This window comes from Lynx rufus, unplaced genomic scaffold (genome assembly GCF_022079265.1).
Source record: "Lynx rufus isolate CCGP_SWC_20201006 ecotype Redwood Valley unplaced genomic scaffold, mLynRuf1.p SCAF_2, whole genome shotgun sequence".
NCBI lineage: Eukaryota > Metazoa > Chordata > Mammalia > Carnivora > Felidae > Lynx > Lynx rufus.
Window position 1 is genome coordinate 99,874,838 of NW_025814834.1, and position 26,051 is coordinate 99,900,888.

Genomic DNA, 26,051 nt, shown 5'->3' on the forward strand with positions numbered 1-26,051 from the left:
TGCTATTATGTTTTTCCTTTTGTTAGACACATTAAGGAGAATAGGAATAGAAATTACAGTAATAATAATCATTTAGGGAGACAGACACTAAGAATATATTTTTGGACCTCAGGATAGAGAGGCTAGGTAGTGATTCTATCTTGTCACACCTTTTTATTTAAAACAAAAATGACCAAATCAAATATGTGTTCAGGACAATTGACTCTTAACTTTCAATGATCTGAAAGAAAGAAAGATGATTTAGTCAATGTGCTGTATAGACATGCATGATACTGTGTTTAAAGAATGTTTCAAATACACCTCCCTTAAAATTTCTGTGTTAATGCACTTTATTCATTGCTCTTACTCAGTCGTATCTCATCACCTAATATTAAACAAAATATGACATGGCAATTTTGAAATATAGTTCTAGAAAGTAATTTAATAATGTAATAACAGGAGTATCAAAATGGGAGATTCTACTAGTGATTATAAATCAAACAGGATAGGATAAATAGGAGACCCAGAAGACCAAATTTTGAAGACCAGAAAAAAAAATTAATAAAGGCAGGTATTAGATGCTTTTAAAATAATTCATGCAGGGGTGCCTGGGTGGCTCAGTCAGTTGAGCATCCATCTTTGGCTCAGGTCATGATCGCATGATTTATGAGTTCAAGCCCTGCGTCAGGCTCTGTGCTGACAGCTCAGAGCCTGGAGCCTGCTTCAGATCCTCTCTCTCTCTCTCTCTCTCTCTCTCTCTCTCTCTCCCTCCCTCCCTCTCTGTCTCTCTCTCTGCCCCTCCCCCACTCACACTCTGTGAGTTTAAATAAATATTTAAAAAAACATTAAAAAAATTTAAATAATTCATGCCAAAATCTGTATTAAATTTTAAGCTAGAGAGTTACACTTGAATTAAAGAAAGTAGTTTTCTCCTGCTCATGCAATGTTGAGTCTAATGATAACATTTGCAGGTGTACAGATCTCAAGGTATTTGTAAATCTCAAATCTCTGTACATGTTTTTCAAGTCTAAGTAATTATTCAGCAAAATTTACTTTTCAAATATTAAATTTAGTATTTATCTTCTCAAACAAACTTCGCTTCCTTCTACTTTGGTTCTAAGGAGAACAAAACCTAATTTTCCTTCCTCTACTCTTGATATAATCCATCACCTGCTTAGAGTTTTCTCTTAATGTGAGAGACTCTGGGGCCATACATTACTCTAACCCTTCCACTGAAGAGGAACCACTATTCATATTACAGTTGCTCTCTGAGCTCTTCTTCCTTCTTAAGGCCAAAGACCTCATCCCTGTTTAGAATTCTGTGATGTGTTTGTCCTCTAGAAGAAGAACCACACATTGCTGGCTTTTGGTTTTATCTTCACAGTATAATAGAAAGGGGAAAATTTTTTTCTTTTGACTTATAGTGAAAATATTATGAGGCTGTCTTGATAAGGCATGCTTGTCGGGTCTTCAATATCAAGAGGTGGTCCAGAATTGAGAATATCAAGAAAAATAACAGAGGTGTTAAGGTTCGACTCTTTATTCATGCAAACATTAACTGAGAGCAGAAAGAAGACTCGAATCAGCTGGCAAAGCCAAATGAATAACCCAGACCAGTGTTGCTGCTGAGTTATGATCCTAAACACAGGGTAGAAAAGAAAGGCCAGAGAGGAAAGGAATATAAATCAAAATAAATATTTATTATTTGTGTACAACTGTTGTTTGTTCTACATCACTAGAAAAGACAACAGGTAAAGTTAGTGAGAGGAGAACTCAGTTTATTTATAGCTGATGAGAGAAGTTCAGAAGGTGATACAGGCCTTATTTTGAAGATCTGCCCATACGGCCTGCTTCAGAAAGTAACTTGAATATCTTTTTTTTTTTTTTTTGCCTCTTTTCCTACTTTCTTAAAACACCATTTGTTGTTCCTGATTCAATGTTCCATTGTCCTCATTAAGCTCAAGAGGAACTACTGGCCTCCTGTGCCATCCTTAACCTTAGTAGGAGAGTCATATTGAACTCTCAGTCTTCTTAAATGAAACACAGATACAAAAAAGACAAATTTCTGCTAGTATTGATTGCTTCTCATCATATGATTTCTGACTATAGCTTTTTATAATATTGAAATAACTAGAGAACAAGCGAGAAAACCTAGTTCTGTCTGAATTTTCAGACATTTCCATATAATCTTCATAACCCACCATGGAATACTTGTTTACCATTATACATGTGAAGACATTTGGGTTCTGAGAAATTGTATCTTGTATAACTTCATTCACTGTGGATAGTGGACCCAAACTCCTTCAATATTGCCTTTCTTCCAAGAATGGACAGAGGGTTAGGGAGGTGCAATACTATGCAAAAGTTAGAATTGAGCAAAATTGGACAGAAGATTATCATTAAAAAAACACTCATGTCTACTTTTATTTGGGTATTTTTTACACACACACACACACACACACACACACACACGTATATGTAATATGTATATATTTAACTTCTGAGTATCCTCTCTGACAGCTTTCCCTCCTGTTGATATTTTCAGTCTGACATATTCTTAGGATGATTTAATTTCCTGACATATGTGGTTGAAGTTAACTCATATATAAGATCAACAACTGTCCAGAAGCCATGTGGTTATTTAAAAAAACCTCATTTCCCTCAGAGATTTTGGGCTGTGGTCACACAAGCCAGATAACCTGTCAGAGACAAAATTCCCAACCCTAAGGAGAAAGATTGGATGGGAATTGAGGGGTGGTAGGACGGGAAGCATAAAGCGTGCATGAGGGTGGTCCAGTAGGAATAGCTTAGACTTGTGTCCAGTTACGGTAAATGACAGCCTTTATTGTCAGCTTAACTGGATTATGAATCAGTAACAGCTTATCTTGGTAACTGGAGGCATTTTTTGTCCCTTCTTTCTCATCCCGGAATGGGCAGCAGATTTCCCGTATTTTAATTAATTTTTAGTTGTTAAACCAGAAACCTGAGTGGCCCTCTCAATAACCCTGTTTTCACTGCACAATAGACCATGTGCTAGCCAGGCTTCCTGATCACTGCAGAAGATTAATGTGAGCCAAATACAAAAATTTGCTCCGTTATTAAAGGCTAACAATGATTGTTCTAAGTGTGTCTGTTTGTTATGCACATTTTCTCCTCTACAGTTCATTGTATTACCTAGTAAATGTGTTTGTCAATTGTTAATATCTTTGTTGTTGCAGATACAGATGTGGTGTATAAAAGCGAGAATGGACATGTCATTAAACTGAATATAGAAACAAATGCCACCACATTATTATTGGAAAACACAACTTTTGTAAGTAATGAAAAATTAATTACTTTATGCATTTCAGTGTTGTTTTGAATGCTCTCTAGGTGCACATAACTTTTTTCTTCTTCAGTTCCAGCACCTGCAAAACATTTCAGGTAAAGAGGGCTGGAATATCATTAGAATCAGTACATCTATTAATAGAAAATGCCCATGTGACCATCTGCTTCATTTCTCTCCATTTCTCTTCATATCTCCCCATTTTAGTAAATGAGAAATGTTTCTAAGAATGAAATTTCCTTACAGTGAATATTTCTTCCAATATTTTCTATGTAAAATCAGTCATATGAATATCAAGATTAAAAAAAAAATCTGACACAAGTTATCACAACCTTTTTCTCCCAGTTTTCATTCTTCCTGACTTCTAATTTTGTTGTGGTTTTCTGGATCAAGCAGAAGGCAGGCTTTCTAAAACTGGCCTTCTGCTGGAGTTGATGTGTTTTGCTTTTATGATTTAGGCTTCTATCATTTTCAGTTTGCTTCTCCAGAATCACTGGTTAGCCTGACAATGTTTAAATAATGGAATGTATTTGTTTTGCTCTTACAAAAGAATATGAATCTTGTCTTTCTTGTAAATTCAAATTTCTTAAGGCTAGATTTTGTGATGATTATTTGTTGAGTGAGTGTTAATGAATGAAATGTTGCAGATACTCAAAATTCAGTTGTCAAACACCACTGAAAAATAGTGCACAGTTATTTGCTGACAGTTTTATATAATCAAAGGTTCAGTATATTACCTATAACATGGCTTTGTATGAAGCCATAGTCCAGAGCCTCAGAGGACCTTCTATGCAAATTAAATCAGTGAGCAAATCATGAGCTACTTTTTTTTTTCTTTTTTCTACTTGTACATCTGAAATAGACCTCAAGACTTCATGTTTATTATAGGATGGCCAGGTGAAATAGACTGGAACTTTCTCTTGTTTAGTATTTTTATATATTAAGAAAAAAATAGTCATTGAAATTATGAAGTGCTTATATAGTTATATATCTATTAAGCTACATTAAACCAAACATCTGATGTACTTTAGTAATTAGGTCAGCAACTAACAGAATAAAGCCATTTTTGTTTTTAAACTCATCGGTTAATTCACAGAGATTAGAGGGACAGCTTCTGAATGCAACTGTTCATAAGGCGTATTACTCACTTTCTAAATAAATGGATTTCCTTAGGGCAGAAAATACTAACCCTAATGAAAAAGTTTAATAAACAGAATAGAGCAATGTGTATTATTTTTTAATTGCATGGTCCTCAGGGATACTAGAGAAAAGGCTGAGGAATTACCAAGAGATGTTGAAATGAATGGAAAAGAAGCCTTCCGTAGGATAGAAGGCAGAAAGCAGGAATTGGTAATGACAGAGGGTATGCTAATGATTGGCTGATTAAAGTCAGTATGAATTGATTGTCAGTAAAATTAGTTTAGGGAAAAAAACTAAATGCATTTTGTTGTTGCTGTTGTTTTGTTGTTTTATCATAAAGTGTCATTTTTGATGTGGAGTATAGACCTTCAGTGGCCAGACGTTTAAGTTAGTTATAGGCATTCAGTACATGAAGATTCAGTTATGTGACTATTCCTTACTGACCTTTGCCTTTATACAGGCTGGTGAGGTCTTCACTGTGGTCACAGATTATGTATTTTTTTCGACATTTGGTCCTTGCTTTCTTAGCTTCTATGATACATGTTTTGTTGGTACCTCACACCACCCCCACCTCATCTTGCTGTAGTTTCTCCATGTGTTGATTAATACCATTTTATCTTTGTGCATGTGTGTTTAATCTTTTTGAATCCTTTTGAGGTCTCTTCTACTCTCTTGTATGTAGGCAATGACTCTTAATTACCACAGAGTCATATTTAGCAAATATTCCAATTTACTGATCTTCTAAGATTCATGGGCTCCCTAAAGACATTTATCTCACAACACAGATAATTAAGCAATTTATAAGTCCTAGAGGTGTCGAATTGACTGTGGGCGGGGGGGGGGGGTTGGTGCAAGGATAAGGGATTGGAGTGTGGCATATATTTGCAACTAGTTAACTGAAAACTGTAAAAGAAAACAAAGAACAAATATACAACCATGATTCTATATTTCTTCAGAGGAATTCATTTAATCATTTCCTCCCCACTCCATGATAGCATTATTAAATGTAGTTGTATTTTCAAAGCTCATGCTAGGCTAAAGTCTGGATTTACTTTCCTCAAAGGCCATTCTGTTGAAAAAAAATCTCTTACTAGAGCATAAGAATTTTATTAACACAGCAGTTTTTTCATTGAACAATTATCAATATTTTAATTAGAATCATAATTAATTGGCTATGATCACTATAAAGGCTGTGTAGTCAAAGTGCCAAGTCAATTAAGAAAATAAACACATTACTGATAGAAATGTGATAACAGAATAGCTTATTATTTGGTAGGAAATACCAAATGTAACAGTCTAAAATGTAACAGTCATTTTATTATAAAAATTAAGATAACACCACATTGTGATTTCCCTCTTAAAAATATTTTAAATATGAATAGTGTGTACTTTTTAGCTATGTAATCATGGTTAGCAGACTCTGAGTAACAATAATACTGGACCCGGCTTTCAAAAATAAAACAAAAGTACATCATTTTCCTAAAATTATTGTCTTAAGGCTTCTTTTGGATTGAAGATAGGCAGATTTTTTAATGAACGAGGAAATTAAAGAGTATATAACTTTTTGAAGATGAGTTGTGCAAAAGAACTGGTTTAGCCTCAAAACTGCTCTTAATCATTTTTAAGTGTTTGGAAATTTTATCTCTTAAAGCCAGACTATTTCAAACAAAAGCTCATTCACAATGAAATAATGAAGAAATGTTTCATAAGTATTAGCTGTATTCTTTCTGCTGTCAGTAAATTGAATATCACCAGTGGTCTTAGCAGAATACACCAGCAACCATAAATAGTTCTGTCAAATCACCAGTTTAAATTAGAAGGGAATTGGAAACATGGGCCTGATGTACTAATATGGAAATGGGTGATTGACGGATAAGACTCATATCTTTTTGATTCTGAAAATCTGCAAGCTTTTAAAAACATACTAGAGGGAGGAACTTCATATATGGAAGCAGATGATTCCAAGGAAAATGTTAGCTACACATTTTGGGGGGGTCCAACTGTCTTTTTATAGGCCATTAAAAAAATAGTAGGTTTGACTGGAACCAGGGAGTATTTATTGACTCATTGTGTGTGGAGAGATCTTCCATTGGCTTGCATGCCATCATAATATTTCTATTTATTTTTTTAATTTGTTTTGCCACTAGGTCTGTGGGGGTGGAGGGAATAGATCCAACTGATTTTTTACCACCATGAAATCAAGAAACTTATTTTTCAGTTCATGTTGAAGGAAATAGGTGCCCTATCAAAAAATTCTGGCACCAATAAATACTTACTGGATAGAGACACCCAAAATTTCACCTCTTAAAATTTGAAATAAAGATAAGGAGGGCACTTATTGTGATGAGCACTGGGTGTTGTATGTAAGTTATGAATCACTAAATTCTATCCCTGAAAGTAATATTATGCTAACTGGAATTTAAATAAAAACTTGGAAAAAATTAAAATAAAGATAGTTTATTAGACAGTTCTGACTGCCTGAGTGGCTTTATATGTTGGCTCTAATCCTGGAGAATTTGTTTTTGTTTTTGTTTTTGTTTTTGTTTTAAGATCTAGCTTTAGCACTATGTGTTGGTATCCTGGTAGTGAGTAATATCAGTATTGTAACTAATATTGATGGGCCAATGAAATCACAGGAATTGCACACTTATGCAGTTGCTGTGTGCATGACAATACAGTTTCTTTCTTTCGAGCAGTGGTTCTCAGTTGGTCTAACTTTGTCATCAAGAGACATTTTGCAAGTCTGAAGACATTCTTGATTGTTATGGCTGGAGATGAGCAGTGAGTGTGCCATGGGAATCTAGTCACAGATGCCACTAAACATTCTACAATGCACAAGACAGCTTCTTCCAACGACAACAAAAATTGGCTAGTCGAGAACATCACTAGTGGAAATTTGCAAGATCTGGTTCTAGGCAGGAATACCAGGGAAACCATGAGATAATTAACAGGTGGTTTTTAGTTTTTTTTTGTTTTTTTTTCTTAAGATGACAACAAGGAATGGTTCTCTTTTTCTGTCAGAAAAGATTTTCAGCTGAAGCTTCCACCTTCATTTTCTTGAGACATGTTTCTTCTTTTTATGGACAGTCCTGGAAAAGAAGACCAGCAGGCATGAATATAATCATTTGGCCTTGGATTTCTCTTCTTTGGATAGGGCAGAGGACAGGCTAAAAGTATGAACCCAGATTTCATATAATTTTCTGGGGTACTTCTAATTGAGACTTGTTGTTATTGTTCCAACAAGTTAGTATCACTTACTGGCTATTGTCAACTATTTGACAAAGAAGTAAGTGATTTCCTTTAAGTTAGAAGATGAAAACTCATGACTACTTGATGTTCCAGTCATCATGATTCTTTTTTTTTTAATTGTTTTAATGTTTATTTTTGAGAGAGATAGAGCTTGAGTGGGGGAGGGGCAGAGAGAAGAAGACACAGAATCTAGAGCAGGGTCCAGGCTCTGAGCCATCAGCGCAGAGCCCAACGTGGGGCTCGAACTCGAGGATGAGGAGACCATGACCTGAGCTGAAGTCAGATGCTGAACCAACTGAGCCACACAGGTGCCCCAGCCAGCATAATTCTTTACATTGGCATTATATTGTTTAATATAAAATATAACAATAATAATATATTATTTAATTTAATTTTTAGTTAACATAGAGTGCAATATTGGTTTCAGGAGTAGAATTCAGTCTTCAGTTTGGGCATATCCGTCTTCTATCCAAAAGCAATAACCACTCCCTATCATTAGATACATTTATATTTCTGACATTTTTTTTTATTATTCACCTTGAAAGTATGTAGTTCCTTTGTACACCCATATTCATTTTAAAAATGATCATTTGTATTTAATTAGATGATGTTCATAATTTCCAACTCTTAGGCATCAAAGAAGTATCATACTATATTCACACCATCAATGCACATTCAGGAGAATGGAAATAAAGTAATATTTTTCAGCAAGGATTGGAATATTTTGTTTATGTTTTTTCATTTAAGAAAGAGGACATGGAATCTACTGTGAATATTTAGGTTGTTCAAAATTTTCTCTAAGTTAGATGAATGTGAAAATGAATTCCTGCATAGTTTTACAAGTAATCGTTGTCAAAACAGGAGAATCGGAAAGGAAAATTTTGATCCTCACCCTGGAAGTTTCTTCAAGGACAAATATAAAATGTGAGAACAGATACTCTTGTCTCCATATGTTGGCGAGTGTGACATGATTATTCTAAAATTCCATACACTTATTCATACAGTTCCCTATAGGTGATAAAGACTTGAAGAGAGACCACTCCATATTCTTTTTCACACTTAATTAGCATTGTGAATGATCCAGGAAACAGATGCTACTACATTTATTCGCTGGGATAAAATGTCTTGGATGGTATAAGCATTTTTTTAATATATCAAAGGTCTCCTTTGTGTAGGAGCAAAACACTACTTTCTATTTAAACATCACTTACTTAACCATTTGAACAAGAGCTTGTTTCAACTATATCTAATACTCCTCTTAAATATGTGCAATAAAATTATTACAATTCCAGTATTTGCTTCTTTAAAGATTCTTACTTAGTGTTCCCAGGGTTGGGGCTATAAATTTCTTTGGTGTGTGTCAGATAGGATGATGGAAGCTAGCTGGCTAGCATGGTGGAATTTATGCAAGCAAATGCATTTTAATAGACCTTTGAATGTTTGCAAGGTCCCTATGACATAAGGATTTCCTTTGTTCCTTCCTTCCTTCCTTCCTTCCTTCCTTCCTTCCTTCCTTCCTTCCTTCCTTCCTTTTTTCCTCCCTCATCTCTTTTTCTTTCTTTCTTTCTTTCTTTCTTTCTTTCTTTCTTTCTTTCTTTCTTTCTCTCTTTTCTTTCTTTCTCTCTTTTCTTTCTTTCTTTCTTTCTTTCTTTCTTTCTTTCTTTCTTTCTCTTTCTTTCTTTCTTTCTTTCTTTCTTTCTTTCTTTCTTTCTTTCTTTCTTGTCTTTCTTTCAGAAAACCTTGATTAGTGAAGCTTTGGTTAATGGAAAACCATGCATGAAGCAGAATTTTGCAACCATTTGCACTAAAGAGTGCAGATATTTTCATAATACATTGGGACTAATATAGTAAATTAGTGTTTCAGTGTGCTTATGGAATGTAATATAGGGCATTCAGCATTCATTAAATGATAATGGGAGCCCATTACAGACCTAGAAAGCATTCTCCCTGTCTTCTACTTTAGTTTCAATAAAAAGAAACTGAGACCCAGAGAAATACAGTGACTTGCTCAATGCTTTAGTGGAGTTGTAAGACTGGAATACAAATTTCTTGACTCCTAGTCTAGTGTTGCTTCTAATAGGCCTAGATAAGTTTTTCATTTTAAATTCTTCTTAAAGAAATGTAAAATAAATTAAAATTCTTTCATATTTTTGTATAAGGAATTTCTATATGTATTTGTGTACTTATTCCTTAAACTGTTTACAAAAGATACTTGAATCAAATATAGGTATGTGTGTGTGTGTATGTGTATATCTACACATATATATGTGTATATCTGTGTATATGCACATACACACACACGTATTTTACCACCAGTTAATCAGGAAGAAAGCAGCAGACAATGAAATGAAAAGAAAAAAAATAAATAAAAGTAAAATGTGTTTTAAATATCTTTTGTTGCCTTGGCTTTGCTGAAGTCACCATATTTGTTTTTAGCATATTTTGAATTTTCACGGACTGTCACCTATGTCATCATTGTTTCCATGCAGTTATTTTCAGTTCTTGTGGAAATGCTGCTCATGTAAACAAAGAGAAACAACATTATCTGCATTCCACAATTACACATACACACATACACATACACACACTTATATCACCAAGCCACTCACGGCTCTGCTATCCCTTGATTAATCTTTCTGAAAAAATCTAGTCTACATTTGAGATTCTTACATCTCTTAAAAGATTACAGACATTTTTCTCCCTCTCCATTTCTGTACTGTTGCTGCATCATTGTTAAAATGACTCATCCTGTCTTAGTCTATTAATGCATTTGCCAACTAATTATTGAGCCCCTGCTACTTATCAGATTATATTCCACTTATCAGATTATATTCCAGGTTCTGGGGATACATGTTGAGGAAGACAGATGTATCAAACCAACAACAAACAAATGCTCAAGTAGAAATATAAGCAGTTGCAGCTAGTATTAAGTCCTTGGGGGAAAAAAAAAAGGTGGCATAGAGTGAGGATTAGACAAGGATTAGGTGTCTAGGAAAGGTCCAATGTAGAAGCAACATTTCAAGGTCAGGTTGAAGAGTTTTGTAGGCTCAAAGAAGAATCATTATAAAGAACCTTGGGTAGGAACTGCGTAGATCTATTGTAAGAATAGAAAATATATAAGCAGTGGAGAATGCAGAGAATGGTACCAGATGAACCCAGTAGAATAACTACTAGAAAAATTATGTTGTTTTGTTTTGTAAGAAATAGGCACACTTTGATATCTGAGTCATACTTTTTTTTTTTTTAATTTTTTTTTCAACGTTTATTTATTTTTGGGACAGAGAGAGACAGAGCATGAACGGGGGAGGGGCAGAGAGAGAGGGAGACACAGAATCGGAAACAGGCTCCAGGCTCCGAGCCATCAGCCCAGAGCCTGACGCGGGGCTCAAACTCACGGACCGCGAGATCGTGACCTGGCTGAAGTCGGCCGCTTAACCGACTGTGCCACCCAGGCGCCCCTTGAGTCATACTTTAAAAGAACACTTTGCTATGTGAGGAATATATTCTAGGGATTTTGAAGTCGAAATTGTAAGACCATTCTGAAGGCTACAACAATGGTATTTCCCCTTTCTCTGTATCCTCACAAACACCTGATGTTTCTTGTGTTGTTCATTTTAGCCATTCTGACAGGTGTGAAGTTATATCTCCTTATGGTTTTGGTTTGTGTTCTCCTGATGATCAGTGATATTGAGCATTTTTTCATGTGTCTATTGGCCATCTGTATATCTTTTTAGAAAAATGTCTATTTGTGTCTTCTTATTTTTAATTGGATTATTTGTTTTTTGGATATTGAGGTTTTTTTTAAGTTCTTTATACTAACCCTTTATCAGATACATCATTTGTAAATATCTTCTCCCATTCCATAGGTTGTCTTTTAGTTTTGTTGATTGTTTCCTTTGCTGTGCAGAAGCTTTTTATTTTGATGAAGTCCCAACAGTTTATTTTTGCTTTTGTTTCCCTTGCCTCAGGAGACATATTTAGTGAGAAGTTGCCATGTCCAATTTCAAAGAGGTTACTACCTGTGTTCTCCTGTAGGATTTTGATGGTTTCCTGTCTCCCATTTAGGTCTTTCACCCATTTTGAGTTTATTTTTGTGTATGGTATAGGGAAGTGGTCTAGTTTCTTTCTTTTGCATGTTGCTATCCAATTTTCCCATCACCATTTGTTGAAGAGACCATCTTTTCCCCAAAGGGTATTCTTTTCTGCTTTGTCAAAGATTAATTGGCCATATAGTTGTGGGTTCATTTCTGGGTTTTCTATTCTGTTCTATTGATGTATGAGTTTACTTTTGTGCCAGTATCATGCTGTTTTTATCACCACAGCTTTGTTATATAACTTGAAGTTCAGAATTGTGATTCCTTCAGCTTTGCTTTTCTTTTTCAAGGTTGTTTTGGCCATCCAGGGTCTTTTGTGACTCACATAAATTTTAGGATTGTTCGTTCAAGTTGTGAAGAATGTTGTTGGTATATTAATAGGGATTGCATTAAATGTATAAATTGCTTTGTGTAATATAGATTTTGTGTATAGGGATTTATGCTTTGTGTAATATAATAGGGATTGCATTAAATGTATAGATTGCTTTGTGTAATAATATTGTGTCTTTTACCTCTTTGGTTAGGTTTATTCCTACATATCTTATGATTTTAAGTGTAGTTATAAATGGTATTGATTCCTTGATTTCTCTTTCTGCTGCTTTATTATTGGTGTATGTAAATGCAACAGATTTCTGTTCATTGATTTTATGTCCTGAGACTTTACTGAATTTATTTATCAGTTCCAGCTGTGTTTTGGTGGAGGCTTTCAGGTTTTCTGCATAGAGTATCAGGTTCCTTGATTGAAATGTTAAAATTAAAACTTTAATTTCAAAAGACTCAAATAGATGGTTGACATAATTAATGAAGTAGTTATTGCTTTAGAACCCAGATATATGTAAGCTTATCCAAAGATAAATTTTGATTATGTTTTAATTAATTCGTTATGATACATTTTTATATCTTTCATTAAACTTTCACTAGTTTATGAATATCTTAAGAGAAGAGGCCAACCAAAACTTACTCAATTTTTTGTTTTCAGTGACTAGAACAATGATGGCATAGCACAAAGTAGACATGTAGTGTACATTTTATGAATTAATCAGATTTATTTTCTTTTCCACATAGCATCATTTATTTAAATATTTTATTCATACTGGTCCATGAGAGAATGTAGGAAAAAATGAAATTTAATTAACTCTCCTAAAATTTGAATCAGTTGCAAAAAGGGTAATTTATAAGCCAAAATAATAATTTTCCCCATTCAATACAGGTGTGATCTCATCAGATTACAAACAAGTAAAAAGATCTTCCAATTATTGAAGTGAATGATATTCATTTTAAGCAGAGATTGACATTTACAGGAAACAATTACTTGATTCTTTGCAACATCTTTATTATTTTGAAACATGGTTAATTTGTAGGCTATCCAAGAAATATATATAAATATAAGAAGCTTTATTTTATCCCCAGATGCATTCATTACTGATTAGACATTGAAAGAAATGTCTCCTGCACCTTAGTTTCAGGAAAATCTGTTCATCTATTTGATTTTTTTAATGTTTATTTATTTTTGAGAGAGAGAAACAGAGTGTGAGCAGGGGAGGGCCAGAAAGAGAGGGAGACACAGAATCCGAAGCAGGCTCCAGGCCCTGAGCTGTCAGCACGGAGCCGGATGTGGGGCTCGAGATCACAAACTATGAGATCATGACCTGAGCCAAAGTGGGCCGCTTAACTGACTGAGCCACCCAGGAGCCCCTCTGTTCATCTATTAATTAATGACATGTGATAAGCAAAGTAGGACTCCTGTAACTGATTTTTTTTTTCTTGCTTTTGACTAATGGGAAAACTAGATCTGAATTAAAAGTTTACTTTAACACTTGGGAAAGAAATTAAACTATGCAAATAACACTGAATCCTCTGAATGTATCATACTACTCTTCAGTTTCTTTTCTAATTTATCTTCCTTCTCTGTGTGTCTGTGTGTGTTTCTAACAGATTTATTGGCATATACTTCATATACCATAATTGTCACTCATTTGAAATGTACAGTTCAATGTTTTTTAGTATACTGACAGAGTTGTGCAACCATCATCACAGTCTAATTTTAGACTACCCTAATTTCACCTACCCTTAAAGAAACCCATACACACTAGAAGTCTTTCTCCAGTTCTCCAGTTCTGGAATCTTTTCTCTGCAACCTCCTGCAACTAGTAGTCTACTTTGTATCTCTATGGATTTATGCATTCCATTCATTTCAGATAAATGAAATACACAGTATGTGGTCTTTTATGACTAACTTTTGCACTTAGCACAATATGTTCAGGGTTTATATATGTTTTCGGATATATCAATACTTCATTCTTTTTTATTGTTAAATAATATTCCATTGTGTGATATGCTACTTTTTTGATCCATTCACTAGTTAATAAACATTTGAATTGGTTAATTTTAGGGCTACCATGAAATATACAAATGTTTCAATTGAACATTTGAAGTTTCAGATAAACATTTGTATGCAAGTTTTGTGTAGGTACATGTTTTCATTGCTCTTTCTTGACATCTTTCCACTATTGTGCAGTGTAATTCTGGGTCATATGGTAACTCTGTGTTTAGCATTTTGAAGAACTGTGAAATTATTTTCCAAAGTGGTCTTGTCTATTTACCTTTTCACCAGCAGTATGAGAGGAGCCAAATTTCTTCACATCTTTGTCAATGCTTGTTCTTGTCTACCTTTTTATTGTAGTCACCTTAGTGTGTGGGGAGTGGTATAACATGTGGCTTTGGTTTGCATTTCCGGAATTTACTAATGATGTTAAGCATGTTTTCATATGTTTATTGGCTATTTGCATTTCTTTAGAGAAATTTCTGATAACATCCTCTGCCCACTTTTTAACTAGACTCTTTCCATTGCTAAATTGTAAGTGTCCATTTATATCTCCAAAATAGAAGTTCCTTGTCATATATAAAATTTGCAAATCACTTCTGCCAGGTGTGTAATTTTTTACTTTCTGGGTGGTATCCTTTGATGAACAAAGGATTTTATGTTCAATGAAATCAAGTCTATCTATTTTTCTTTTGTCTTATATAGCTTGTTAATCCAAGAAGTTATTGGCTAACCATTATCATAAAGATTTACTCCTGTGTTTTTGTCTAAAAATATTACAATTTTTATTTTTACATTTAGTTCTGTGATTTGAGTTCATTTTGTGTATGATGTGAGGCAGGGTATCCATTCTTTTGCCTGTGGATATTCACTTGTTCATGCAACATTGTTTGAAAAGACTATTCACACAGAATGGTTTTAGCACCTTGTAAAATATCAGTTGACCACCGATGTATAGATTTATTTCTGGACTCTCTATTTTCTTAATCTGTATGTTTATCTTTATGCCATTATCACAATCTTGATTACTGTAGCTTTGTGGTAAGACTTCAGATCAGGACCTGTGAGTACTCAAACATTCTTCTTCTTCCAGATTGTTTTGAATATTCTTGATCCCTTTCATTTCATATGAACTTTAAGATCAACCCATAAATTAACATTTGGTCTATCCCTAGAGAGTGTTTCATTTGAATTTTAAGGTCAACCAGTAAATTAACATATGGTCTTTCCCTAGAGAATGTTCCATGTGCTTTTCCTTAAAATATATTTTTTTCTAGGGATTTCTGTCTGTTAGATACTTTTGCTTTATAATGTTGTTCAAGTCTTCTTTTTCTGTATTGATAATCTGCCTAGTTCTATCCATTATTGAAATTGGGTCAGGAAGTCAAACTATTACTGTTGGATTGTCTATTTCTCCCTTCAATTCTGTTCATTTTTCTTTATGTATTTTGGAACTTATGCTTTTTGTTATCAAGTAAATATTTGTTTACAATTGGTATATTTTCTTGATGGAAATAGTATACAAAAACTGTACCAACATATTTTTATTTCTTCTCTCTCCTTTGCATTTTTGTTGTCTTACAAGTTATGGCTTTATACTTTTAACCTAACAATACAGTTTTAAAATTATTTTTTATGAAGCCATCTTTTTAAATAAATACTGGGAGAGAGGAATTAGAGTGTGTTTATGCTGCCTTTCAGAATTTCCATGCAGTTACCTTTACTAGATCATTTTTTTTTTCTTCATGTGGATTCAGGTTACTGTTTAGTGTCCTTTAATTTCAACCTGAAGGACTCCCTCTAATATTTCTTGGACCACAGGTCTGGTAGCAACAAAAGCTCTCAATTTTTGTTTATCTAGACGTGGCTTAATTTCTCCCTGATTTTTGAAGGAGTGTTTAGTTCAATATAGGATTATTTGTTGATGATGTTTTTTCTTTCAATACTTTGAAGATGTCATCCTAACATGTGATATGTATGGTTTCTTAAGAAAATTTAGCTGTTAGTCTTATCCGTTCTGTGTGATACATTATTTTTTTTCTCTTGTTTACAAGTTCATTCATTGTGATTTTTGACTATTTGACTGTGATTAGTTTAGGTGAGGACCTTTTCAAATTTTTTTAACTAGAAATTTGTTGAGCTTCTTGTACATTAATATTTTTCATCACATTAAGAAATTTTTACTTATTACTTTTGAATTTTTTATCTTCCTATTTCTCTTCTCTGCATTTTATATTCTGCATTCAGTTTTACCAAAGCAGGAAGGAATATAAGGAATTCCCCAATACAATATAACTAAGTATAATTGTCTGTTCTCACCTTGCTTAGATATTCTCTGTAAAACAGTGAAGTCATTTTCATCATGAGAAAAGTGGCGTTTTGTCTTTAATATCCTCTTCCTTCCTTCCTTTCTTCCCTCCCTCCCTCCCTCCCTCTCTGCCTCCTTCCTTCTCTCCCTCCTCCCCCTTCCTCTCTCCTCTGTCCTCTCTCCCTCCCTTCCTTCCTCCTTTCATTCCTTCTTCCTATCTTTTCTTTTAGATAATAGACTCTCTGTATTAACTGAATGATTGCAACTTCTTAGCCATTAATACAGATAATCAATGGTTAAGAGTTACTATATGAATTGGGAGAGATTACAGTGAAAATCCTATCCTTTACCAGCTATACTGTCTGACATTATGAACCTTTTCCAGCCTATTTTAAATACCTGGACTATTCTTAACTAGTTCTATCTTATTTATACAACTTTTAAAAATGTTCATCAGGTCCCAGATATTCTTATTTACGCAACTTTGAAAAACTTTCTTCAGGACTCAGTTGTATATACTATTGATTTTAATGAAACATTAAGGAAGAAAGAATATCTAAGATAAATGAATAACCAGCTTATAATTTCAAAAAGTAAATTATAATGAAATATGTATTTCTAAAAATTTTTTTTTCAACGTTTTATTTATTTTTTGGGGGACAGAGAGAGACAGAGCATGAACGGGGGAGGGGCAGAGAGAGAGGGAGACACAGAATCCGAAACAGGCTCCAGGCTCTGAGCCATCAGCCCAGAGCCCGACGCGGGGCTCGAACTCCCGGACCGCGAGATCGTGACCTGGCTGAAGTCGGACGCTTAACCGACTGCGCCACCCAGGCGCCCCTGAAATATGTATTTCTAACTAAAGAAGTACAATCATATTTTATTCAGAATGAGAGATTATTCACATCATTATAAGTGGCAACACCATGGTGTTATTCATTTTAGAAGAAAAATACTTAGAATAGCATTCTACTTTTTTATAAAAGAAGTGGTAAGTTAAGATTTAATTCATATAGATATGTGGAGAAATCTTGTATCCTTACATACACTCATATATTTTTTCTAAAAATAAAAACAAATTCACACTGTGAATTCTCTTTGTTAGGAACAAAGCATTTATAAATTCTGAATAAATCAGAGCTTATATTTGTATAATACAATTCTATGGCATTCTTCTTTATCCTTGGTCATTCCCTACTGTATCCATAATTTATATATGCCGCTTAAAATATTGACATTTAATGGATATTTCAATAAAATATAATTAAGGACACAAATATTCTTAATCTTTTTCGTTGACATTTCTAAAAACAATAGAATGAAAATATATGGTTAAAAACTATAAATAGTTTATTGAACTATCTAATATGAGTCATTAGCTATATGTGGTCTATTTACATTTATTTTTAAATTCATTAAAATCATGTGAAAATTTAAAAATCCATCTCTTAGTCACATCAGCCTCATTTCATGTGTGTAATAGCCCAGTGAAGCCAATGGTTACACATTAGACTGTGTGCAGAATATTTCCATTATCATAGAAAGTCCTGTTGGACAGAGCTGGTACTCATGTGCACATACAGTGAAAATAAAAGTTTTCTTCCATATCCTTTTTGAAGACATCCATGTCCACATTTGTACCAAATAATATCAAACAATTCTCCAGAAATAAGTCTGTATATCTTCATAGGTCTCTACATAAACAACATAATATTTTCAAATATATACACTCTGTGTGTGTGTGTGTATATTTCAACAGTATGGAGAGCTTACACTTTTTATTCACTTAATAATGTAACGTGAGGTTCTCTTTACATAAACCCATTTGTTTTTCTCTAATATTATTTGATGGTTATATAGAATTTCTTTGCATGATGTGCTATTTATTTCCTGTTATGCACTTGTAGATACACTTGGAAACAATTTTTGAAATGTATTTATAGGCTAAATTCACACAGTGGTATTGCTGTGTCAAAGGAAATTTGAAATTAAATTTGAAATTTAATAGATAGTATCAAATTGTATTAAACAAGTCAACCAGTGGTATATGATATTGCTTAATACTGTACTCTTGCTGTCACAACATGTTTTTTTTTTTTTGGTTGAGGCAAAATAACCCTTAATTATTATACTGATTTGTACTTACTTAATTATGAGTGAGGATGGGCATCATCTTGTCATACATGCATTGGCAGTTGGTTCAGTTTTTTCCTATGAATTTCTTTGCACGAACTTTTCAAATTGGAACTTTGCATTGGTGCTCATGTAAAGCAATTTTTTTCCTTCAGATATTTCTATTTGTCCTTGATGTCATTGGAATTACTCATTCACCACCATTTGGAAAGCCCTGTGAAAGGATTTTATTTCAAATCTCTTGGTTGAGATGTATCTATTATTAACTGGTAAAAAGGAACAAGTAATGAGTCTTAAAAAAAAGAAAAAGAAAAACAAAGGAGGGACAATGGAGAAGGTTTTGACTGAATGTCTATAACAAACTCATTCAGCCATAATTACCTATTTAATAATAGTTAAAAGCATCATCTGCCCCATAAGACCTTAGGAATGTACCCCATAAGTTTCCCCTCATTTTCCACGTGAAATAAAATTCATATTAAAAAAAAAGAAGAAGTGTAAAAACTGAACACCTTCTTCATGCCTTAGACTTAAAACAGTCTGCATTGGAGACTTAACTATATGCAGAAAAGTTATTGATCTTTGTCTTCTATATATTTCATGAGAAGATTAAAGCTATTAATGAACATTTCTGAGAAAGGGGGCAGTACAGGAAATGACTTGTAGATTTGGGGCAGTAAGATGCAATGTTAGTAAATGACAACTCTTAAGCTAATTTACTCTGAAAATTATTTTTATATCCATGTTTGGAAATCTGGTGAATCTCTAACAGAGCTCCTAAGCACAGTTGAGGAGACCAGCAATATTTGCAACTCTGACTGTGAGATGAGAGAAAATAATACTGTTCTTCAGACTTGGGGATTTGGTCTCAAGACATTGAATGTGGAGGCACTTTATGATTGTTCCCTATTGTCATTCCACTGGGTTTGACTTACTTTGCAGTCCCTCTTTCTTTCCACAACTAAACGGAAAGTTTTGTGCCACCATGAACGTAAATCTAAAATTACTCTTTTCCTTTACTATTGCTCTTTGCTTTAGCAAAGAAGGGTCATGTATGATATCTCTGCTTATCAAATAGATACTGACAAATGAGAAACAAATGGAGATTCAATTTATCATTATGAGTCCTGAGCATGAGTATTCAAAGACCACCTGTTAATGTACTTTAGAAGTACTGATGTTCATAGGTGAAAACCCAACATTTTTATTCTGTTTTTTTCAAATAAATTGCATATTCAGAATCTTCCTCTTAAACATCATATCTTTATATTTTTGTTGTTTATATCTTGTATGTATTATAGTTTCACGTTAAAATTAGAGTGCACAGACAGATATTTTACCATACTAAAGAATGCCAAGTAGTAAATGATAAAGATATGGTAAAAAGCATAAGTTAACTTAAAAAAGATGTATAATTAATAATAATAATAAACACTTTCCCAGTTCTGATGAAAAATGAGCAAAATCTATTTATAGACTTTTTATAAAAGAAGCATTGTTAGTAAACAAATAAATAGATGCTTAATATTATTTATAAAAAGAAAAATGGTGACCAACAATGGGATTGTATTTTACACCTGTCCGTTTGGCAAGGCTTAACTCTGATATTCCCAAGTGTTGGAAAGAATGTGGAGAACAGGATCTCTTACTCATTGCAGATAGGAGTGTAATTTGTGTTTTTACTCTGGGTAACCATTTGTCATTCATTACTGTGTGAAATAGAGACTTCATATGCCCCACAGCCCACAAATTCCTCCCTTGATATCATAAGAAAATAGTTGCTTGTGTGCATCAGGAAATGAGAATACAGACATTTATTCAGTCATAGTTGCAAACAACCTCTGGTGTCCTCAGCTGAGCTTGGGCCTATTAATGGACATTATGGAGAAAGTGGACAAGAAGAATGACTTTCGACTTTGGACCATTAAAGTGCAATTTAGTAAATGACAACTGTTTTTTAACTAATTCACTCTGAAAATTATTTTTACATCTTTGGGGATCTGGTGAATATCTAACTCATCTTGTGTGTGTATGTGTGTTTGCCTAAATGACATGTTATTTAGTCTTAATTGATTTTGAACTTTTAATAGATGCATCAGGCAACCCATGATCTTCTTCCATTTCTCTTTATTACTCAGCATTCTGTTACTGATTCGTACATATTTTCATTTAGCTGTGGTTCACTTATTTTCGTGATTATTATAGGATATTGCATTATTTTCATATTATTTTCATAGTTATACAGTTATTATTTTCATATTTATGATATATTTTTGTTTATCTGATATTTATCTGGGCATCCTATGTTTTCATTTGATTGTGAATTATACTATATCACAATTAAAAATTTATTAATCTAATTCTTTGCATCCAAGACCCATTAAGATGAAAACAACTAACAAATATTATACTCTATATAATGTTATATGGAGTATATTTATATGAAATTATTATTTCATCCAAGATAGAATATAGAGACAGGGGAGTAGATATCAAACATAGTATTATTGAGGAATATTCCAGAATATTTCAAATCTGGAATAAATATGTTTCTTTTTAGTTGCTAGCTTTTCTTCTCTCTTTTTATTTGGGATTATTAATGATAATGCTAAATTAATGATGTCATGCAAATTTTAAGTAGGCCTTTTATCCATAAGAAAAAATGATGAGTTCTCAAGCAAATTTACTTTTTGAAGCACCAATATTTTCCCATTTCTCTCACTTCTATAGAAGAGTCAGGTTAAAGCTTTTCTTTTTAATAAAGCAATATTAATCGTTATGTTTTTCTTTCTTTTTAAATATAGGATAATTGCAGGGGCGCCTGAGGGCTCAGTCAGTTGAGTGTCCGACTTTGGCTCAGGTCATGGTCTCGGGGCTTGTGGCTTTGAGCCCCACGTTGGGCTCTGTGCTGACAGCTCGGAGCCTGGAGACTGCTTTAGATTCTTTGTCTCCCTTTCTCTCTGACTCTCCCCTGCTCACACTCTGTCTGTCTGTCTGTCTCTCTCAAAAATAAATAAACATTAAAAATAAAAAAGAAATAAAAATAGGGTAATTGCACAGTTCTCAGTAGCCATCTTCTCGCCTATGGCAGAAATAAAATTGTATGACTAACATAAATACCTGAAATGTACATATCACATTTTAAAAAATAACTTCATTAATTAGATCTGTGGAATCATAGTCTCTAATATTTACCTGATGGAATATTTTAACAAGAATAGACAAGTGGGGCACCTGGGTGTTTCAGTTAGTTAAGCATTCGACTTTAGCTCAGGTGATGAGCTTGCAGTGTGTGAGTTCAAGCCCTGCCTTGGGCTCTGTGCTGACAGCTCAGAGCCTAGAGCCTGCTTTGGATTCTGTGTGTGTGTGTCTCTCTCTCTGTTCCTCCACTACTTGCTCTCTCTCTCTCTCTCTCTCAAAAATAAAAATAAAGATTTTTAACGAATAGACAAGTAATTTCCTGCTGGAGAGCTCTAGTCCACCCATCTTAACTTATAAGCCTTCTGTTGAGCATGTATTAATTAGGTCATCATGAGGAAAACTCACCCAGAAATTCTGATGTGATAATCTTTAGGGCTTCCATAACTTTTGATATATTTCTATATGCTCTATTCTTTTTCTCTTTTTAATGTGTTTTAGATGGGGGAGGGGCAGAGAGAGGAAGAGAGAGAATCCCAAGCAGGCTCCACATTCAGCATGAAGCCCAATGCAGGGCTCCATCTTACGACCATGAGATCATGACTTGAGCTGAAATGAAGAGTCAAACACTTAACTGGCTGAGTCACCCAGGCACCTCTACTCCTTTTATTTTAATTGAAGAGTGTTTGACACAAAATATTACATTAGTTTCAGGTATATAACATAGTGATTCAAAATTCTATAGATTATGCTATGCTGACGGAAATTGTAGCTACCATCTGTCATAATACATCACTATTACAATACCTTTGAGTATATTCCATATGCTGTGCCTTTCTTCCCCATGACTTATTCATTCTATAAGTGGAAGCCTGTGCCTCCCACTTCCCTTCATCCATTTGCACCCCACCCCTCTTCCTTCTGGCAGTTATGAGTTTATTCTCAGTATTTATGGATTTCTTTCTGTTTTTTGTTTGTTCACTTTTTTTTTTAGATTCCACAAATAATTGAAATCATGTGATGATTTTCTTTCTCAACCTGACTTCACTTATTTTAGCATAATATCCTTTAGGTCTTTTCATGTTTTTATAAATGGCAAGATTTCTTTCTTTATGGTTGAGAAATATTTCATTGTGTGTGTGTGTGTGTGTGTGTGTGTGTGTGTGTGTGTAGATACATACCTACATACCTCCTACATCTTCTTTATTTATATATCAATGGATACTTGGGTTGCTTCCATATCATGGCTATTGTAAATACTGCAATAAACATAGGAGTGCACATATATTTTCAAATTAGTGCTTTCATTTTCTTTAGGTAAATACCCAGTAGTGGAATACTGAATTGTATGGTATTTGAATTTTTAATTTTTTTCATGAACATCCAGTCTGGTTTTCATAGTGGCTGCAACATGTTACATTCCCACAAACAATGCACCTGGGTTTCTTTTACTCCACATTTTCACAAATACTTGTTATGTCTTGCCTTTTTGATACTAGCCATTCTCACAGGCGTCAGGTGATATCTCATTGTGGTTTTGATTTGCATTTCCATGATGATGAGTGATGTTGAGCATCTTTTCATGGGTCTGTAGGCCAACTGCATGTCTTCCATTACTCTATAGGCTCTATTCTTTAGTGCAGCTGCACCTGAATGCAATCACTTAAAAGAAAATTATGCTTGAAATATAATGATTAGAAAGCCCTAGACAATTTGAAGTCAGTAGAATAGCACACACTGAACTTCAAAGAAATAATTTATATACATATACATGCTACAATATCCTTTTCCTCCTTTCTCTAGCCAAAGCGTTTCCAATTTATTGACTTTTGGGGTAGAGGAATATTGACACTCTTCTCATCAAAGTCACCTTGTCTGCCCTGTTTTTTAGTTATTAATAAAATTCAGAGACTATTAGTTTTCACCATCTATTAAACATAAAAATTGTTGGGCCACCTGGGTGGCTCACTTGGTTAAGCGTCCGACTTTGGCTCAGGTCATGCTTTGCACACTGGCAGCTCAGAGCCTGGCTTTGGATTCTGTGTCTCCCTTTCTATCTCTGTCCCTCCCCCTCCGGCCCCCCGCCAACTTGTGCTTGCTCATTTGCTCTCTCTCTCTCAAAAAGCATCTTTGTATATAAATATTTAAAAAGTAAATAAATAAATAAAAATAAAAATTGGTTTTTAAATGTTTTAGTGTATGGTCTGTGATCCAAATCAATAAATATTAATTTGGCTATTCACATTTATTGAGCAATAAATACATATGTGAAATACTCTACAGGGTATCGATCAATAGGTCCCTATTCAATAGTTTTAAAAACTACCTACTTGTACCATGGCATTTTCTGCATTTAGTACTTTACACAATATTCTAGTATCAATAAAATGCATGGTTCCAAGAAAAAAGAGACCATCTATTAAGTTTATACAACATGGATGTCATGGGTATCACAAAGAAATATAACTTAAACACTATACTAACTAATTGAGTAGCTAAGAAAAGAGAACATGAAAAAATACAATAAGATATTTGATTTTTAAGTTCTTTGCATATAAACACAGTTATGGCTATAAAAACAAATCATGGCTTGGTTCAGAGCTACAAGATAAAAAACAATCTATTTGCTTCTTCTTTGTTCATTTAATTTGAAGCCAGGCAGAGAAAGAGAGCCCATTCTTAGCATCATACCATGGACTAAATTTTGGTTTGCCTTCTTTTCTAGCCTCCCTTCATCTCCTTTTCCTTTGTATCAGTTAAGTGCGTAGTGACCATTTTCCTCCTCTCATCCATTTAAGGTCAACTGACTTTCTAAAATCCTCCATCATGTATATTTCATGGTCTTTTATAGACTGCAGTGTTAAAGAAACTTATTCATAATATATACTTAATCACATATTTGAAAAATTAGTATTTTATTTTTCTAGAATAAGAGATGATTTTTTTCTAAACTTTTTTGTCATGTATCAATAAACTAAAAATGAGATTGAGTGATGAGGGAAGTTATGGCCCAAATAAATTAAACATAAGGGGTATAGGTATCAGTCTGTAGGGAGCTTGGTAGGGTACAGGTGCAGGGAGCAGGAAGAAAAGATCATAGGGTCCACAGAGACCTACCTTCTTCTTTTAATCATTCTCTATGTATTAAAAATATACCCACTGACACTTGAAGACTTAGAGCATTATCCAACTCAAGGTCCTAGGCCAGTTGTTTTGTTTATTTACTTTTGTAAGTAGAGATGGCTATAAATATTTTTATCACCAGCTTGTTGCAAGATCGTGCACAATACCCACCCAAACTGTACAGTTCCCATGTTTCTCTTGTGTCTCAATCTTAACATACAACCAAATCCTTCTTACCAGTTAGTGCTAATTTTAACTCCATCTCTTATTCTTCTCCTCTTGCTCTGTCCTTTCTCATCCTCAAGTCCTACAACTGAATATTTTATCTTTTCTGGCACTTCTGACATTTAAGTTTGTGTTTAATGATTTCTTGCCCTGATCTTCAGTATCTGACACCTTGCAACACTATCATTATCTTATTTCTACCTCAAGTTATAATGTTTCTGACAAGAGTGAATCATTGCAATAGAGCCTCTTAATAGGGGCATTACTGTGGCAATAAAAGATGTAAATCGCAGTCCCAAACAACCTAGAAGAGCAATCATGAAACAGTGATCAATGATTAAATGAACTGCACATATAATTATATACATATAAGGTCAGATGAATCACTTGAGCTGAAAAGGACAGGGAGTATTTTAGAGAAATACAATTTGAATAAGGAGCAGATCAAGTTGTGAAAGTTTTATAGCAGGTGGAGCAGGTTGAACAAAAGTACAAAACAAAGAAAGCATATACATTTAAGGAATAAAAGTAATAGTAAGCAATACTTGTAATAATTGCATTGTTACTGATCCATCCCTTGTAGGGCATACTGTTTTAGGGGTTTAGTCTCTTTTATTTGATGGGGATAGATTTACATTGAATACAAACAAACTTTCATCTAATGCTTTGTATAATGATTAATAATGAAGCTCCTAGGTATATCTCTTAAACTCCAGGCTTTTATTATTTAAAAAAATTCAAACATCCCCTGTAGGATCTTATGAATATATATTTTTAAGTTCTTTTTATTTTAAGAGAGAGAGAGAGAGAGAAAGAGAAGAGGGGAGGGAGAGAAGAGAGGAAGAGAGGAAGAGAGAATCCTAAGCAGGCTCGACATTGTCAGTTGTCAGCGCAGAGCCCCACACAGGGCTCCATCTCATGACCTTGAGATCATGACCTGAGCCAAAATCAAGAGTTTGTCGCTTACCTGACTTAGCAGTGTAGGTTCCATCTCTCACTCCCACCCCCTGCTGG

At 34.0% G+C, this 26,051-nt stretch overlaps 1 protein-coding gene across 1 annotated transcript in view; it reads left to right on the top strand.

The window, feature by feature from the left end:
- The window catches only part of DPP10 (dipeptidyl peptidase like 10), a 649,764-nt gene that overhangs the window by 311,625 nt on the left and 312,088 nt on the right, over positions 1-26,051 (top strand). The window contains exon 4 of the mRNA XM_047084533.1: positions 3,198-3,292. Coding sequence (XP_046940489.1) covers positions 3,198-3,292 — 95 coding nt within the window. The remainder of the gene's footprint in view (positions 1-3,197; positions 3,293-26,051) is intronic.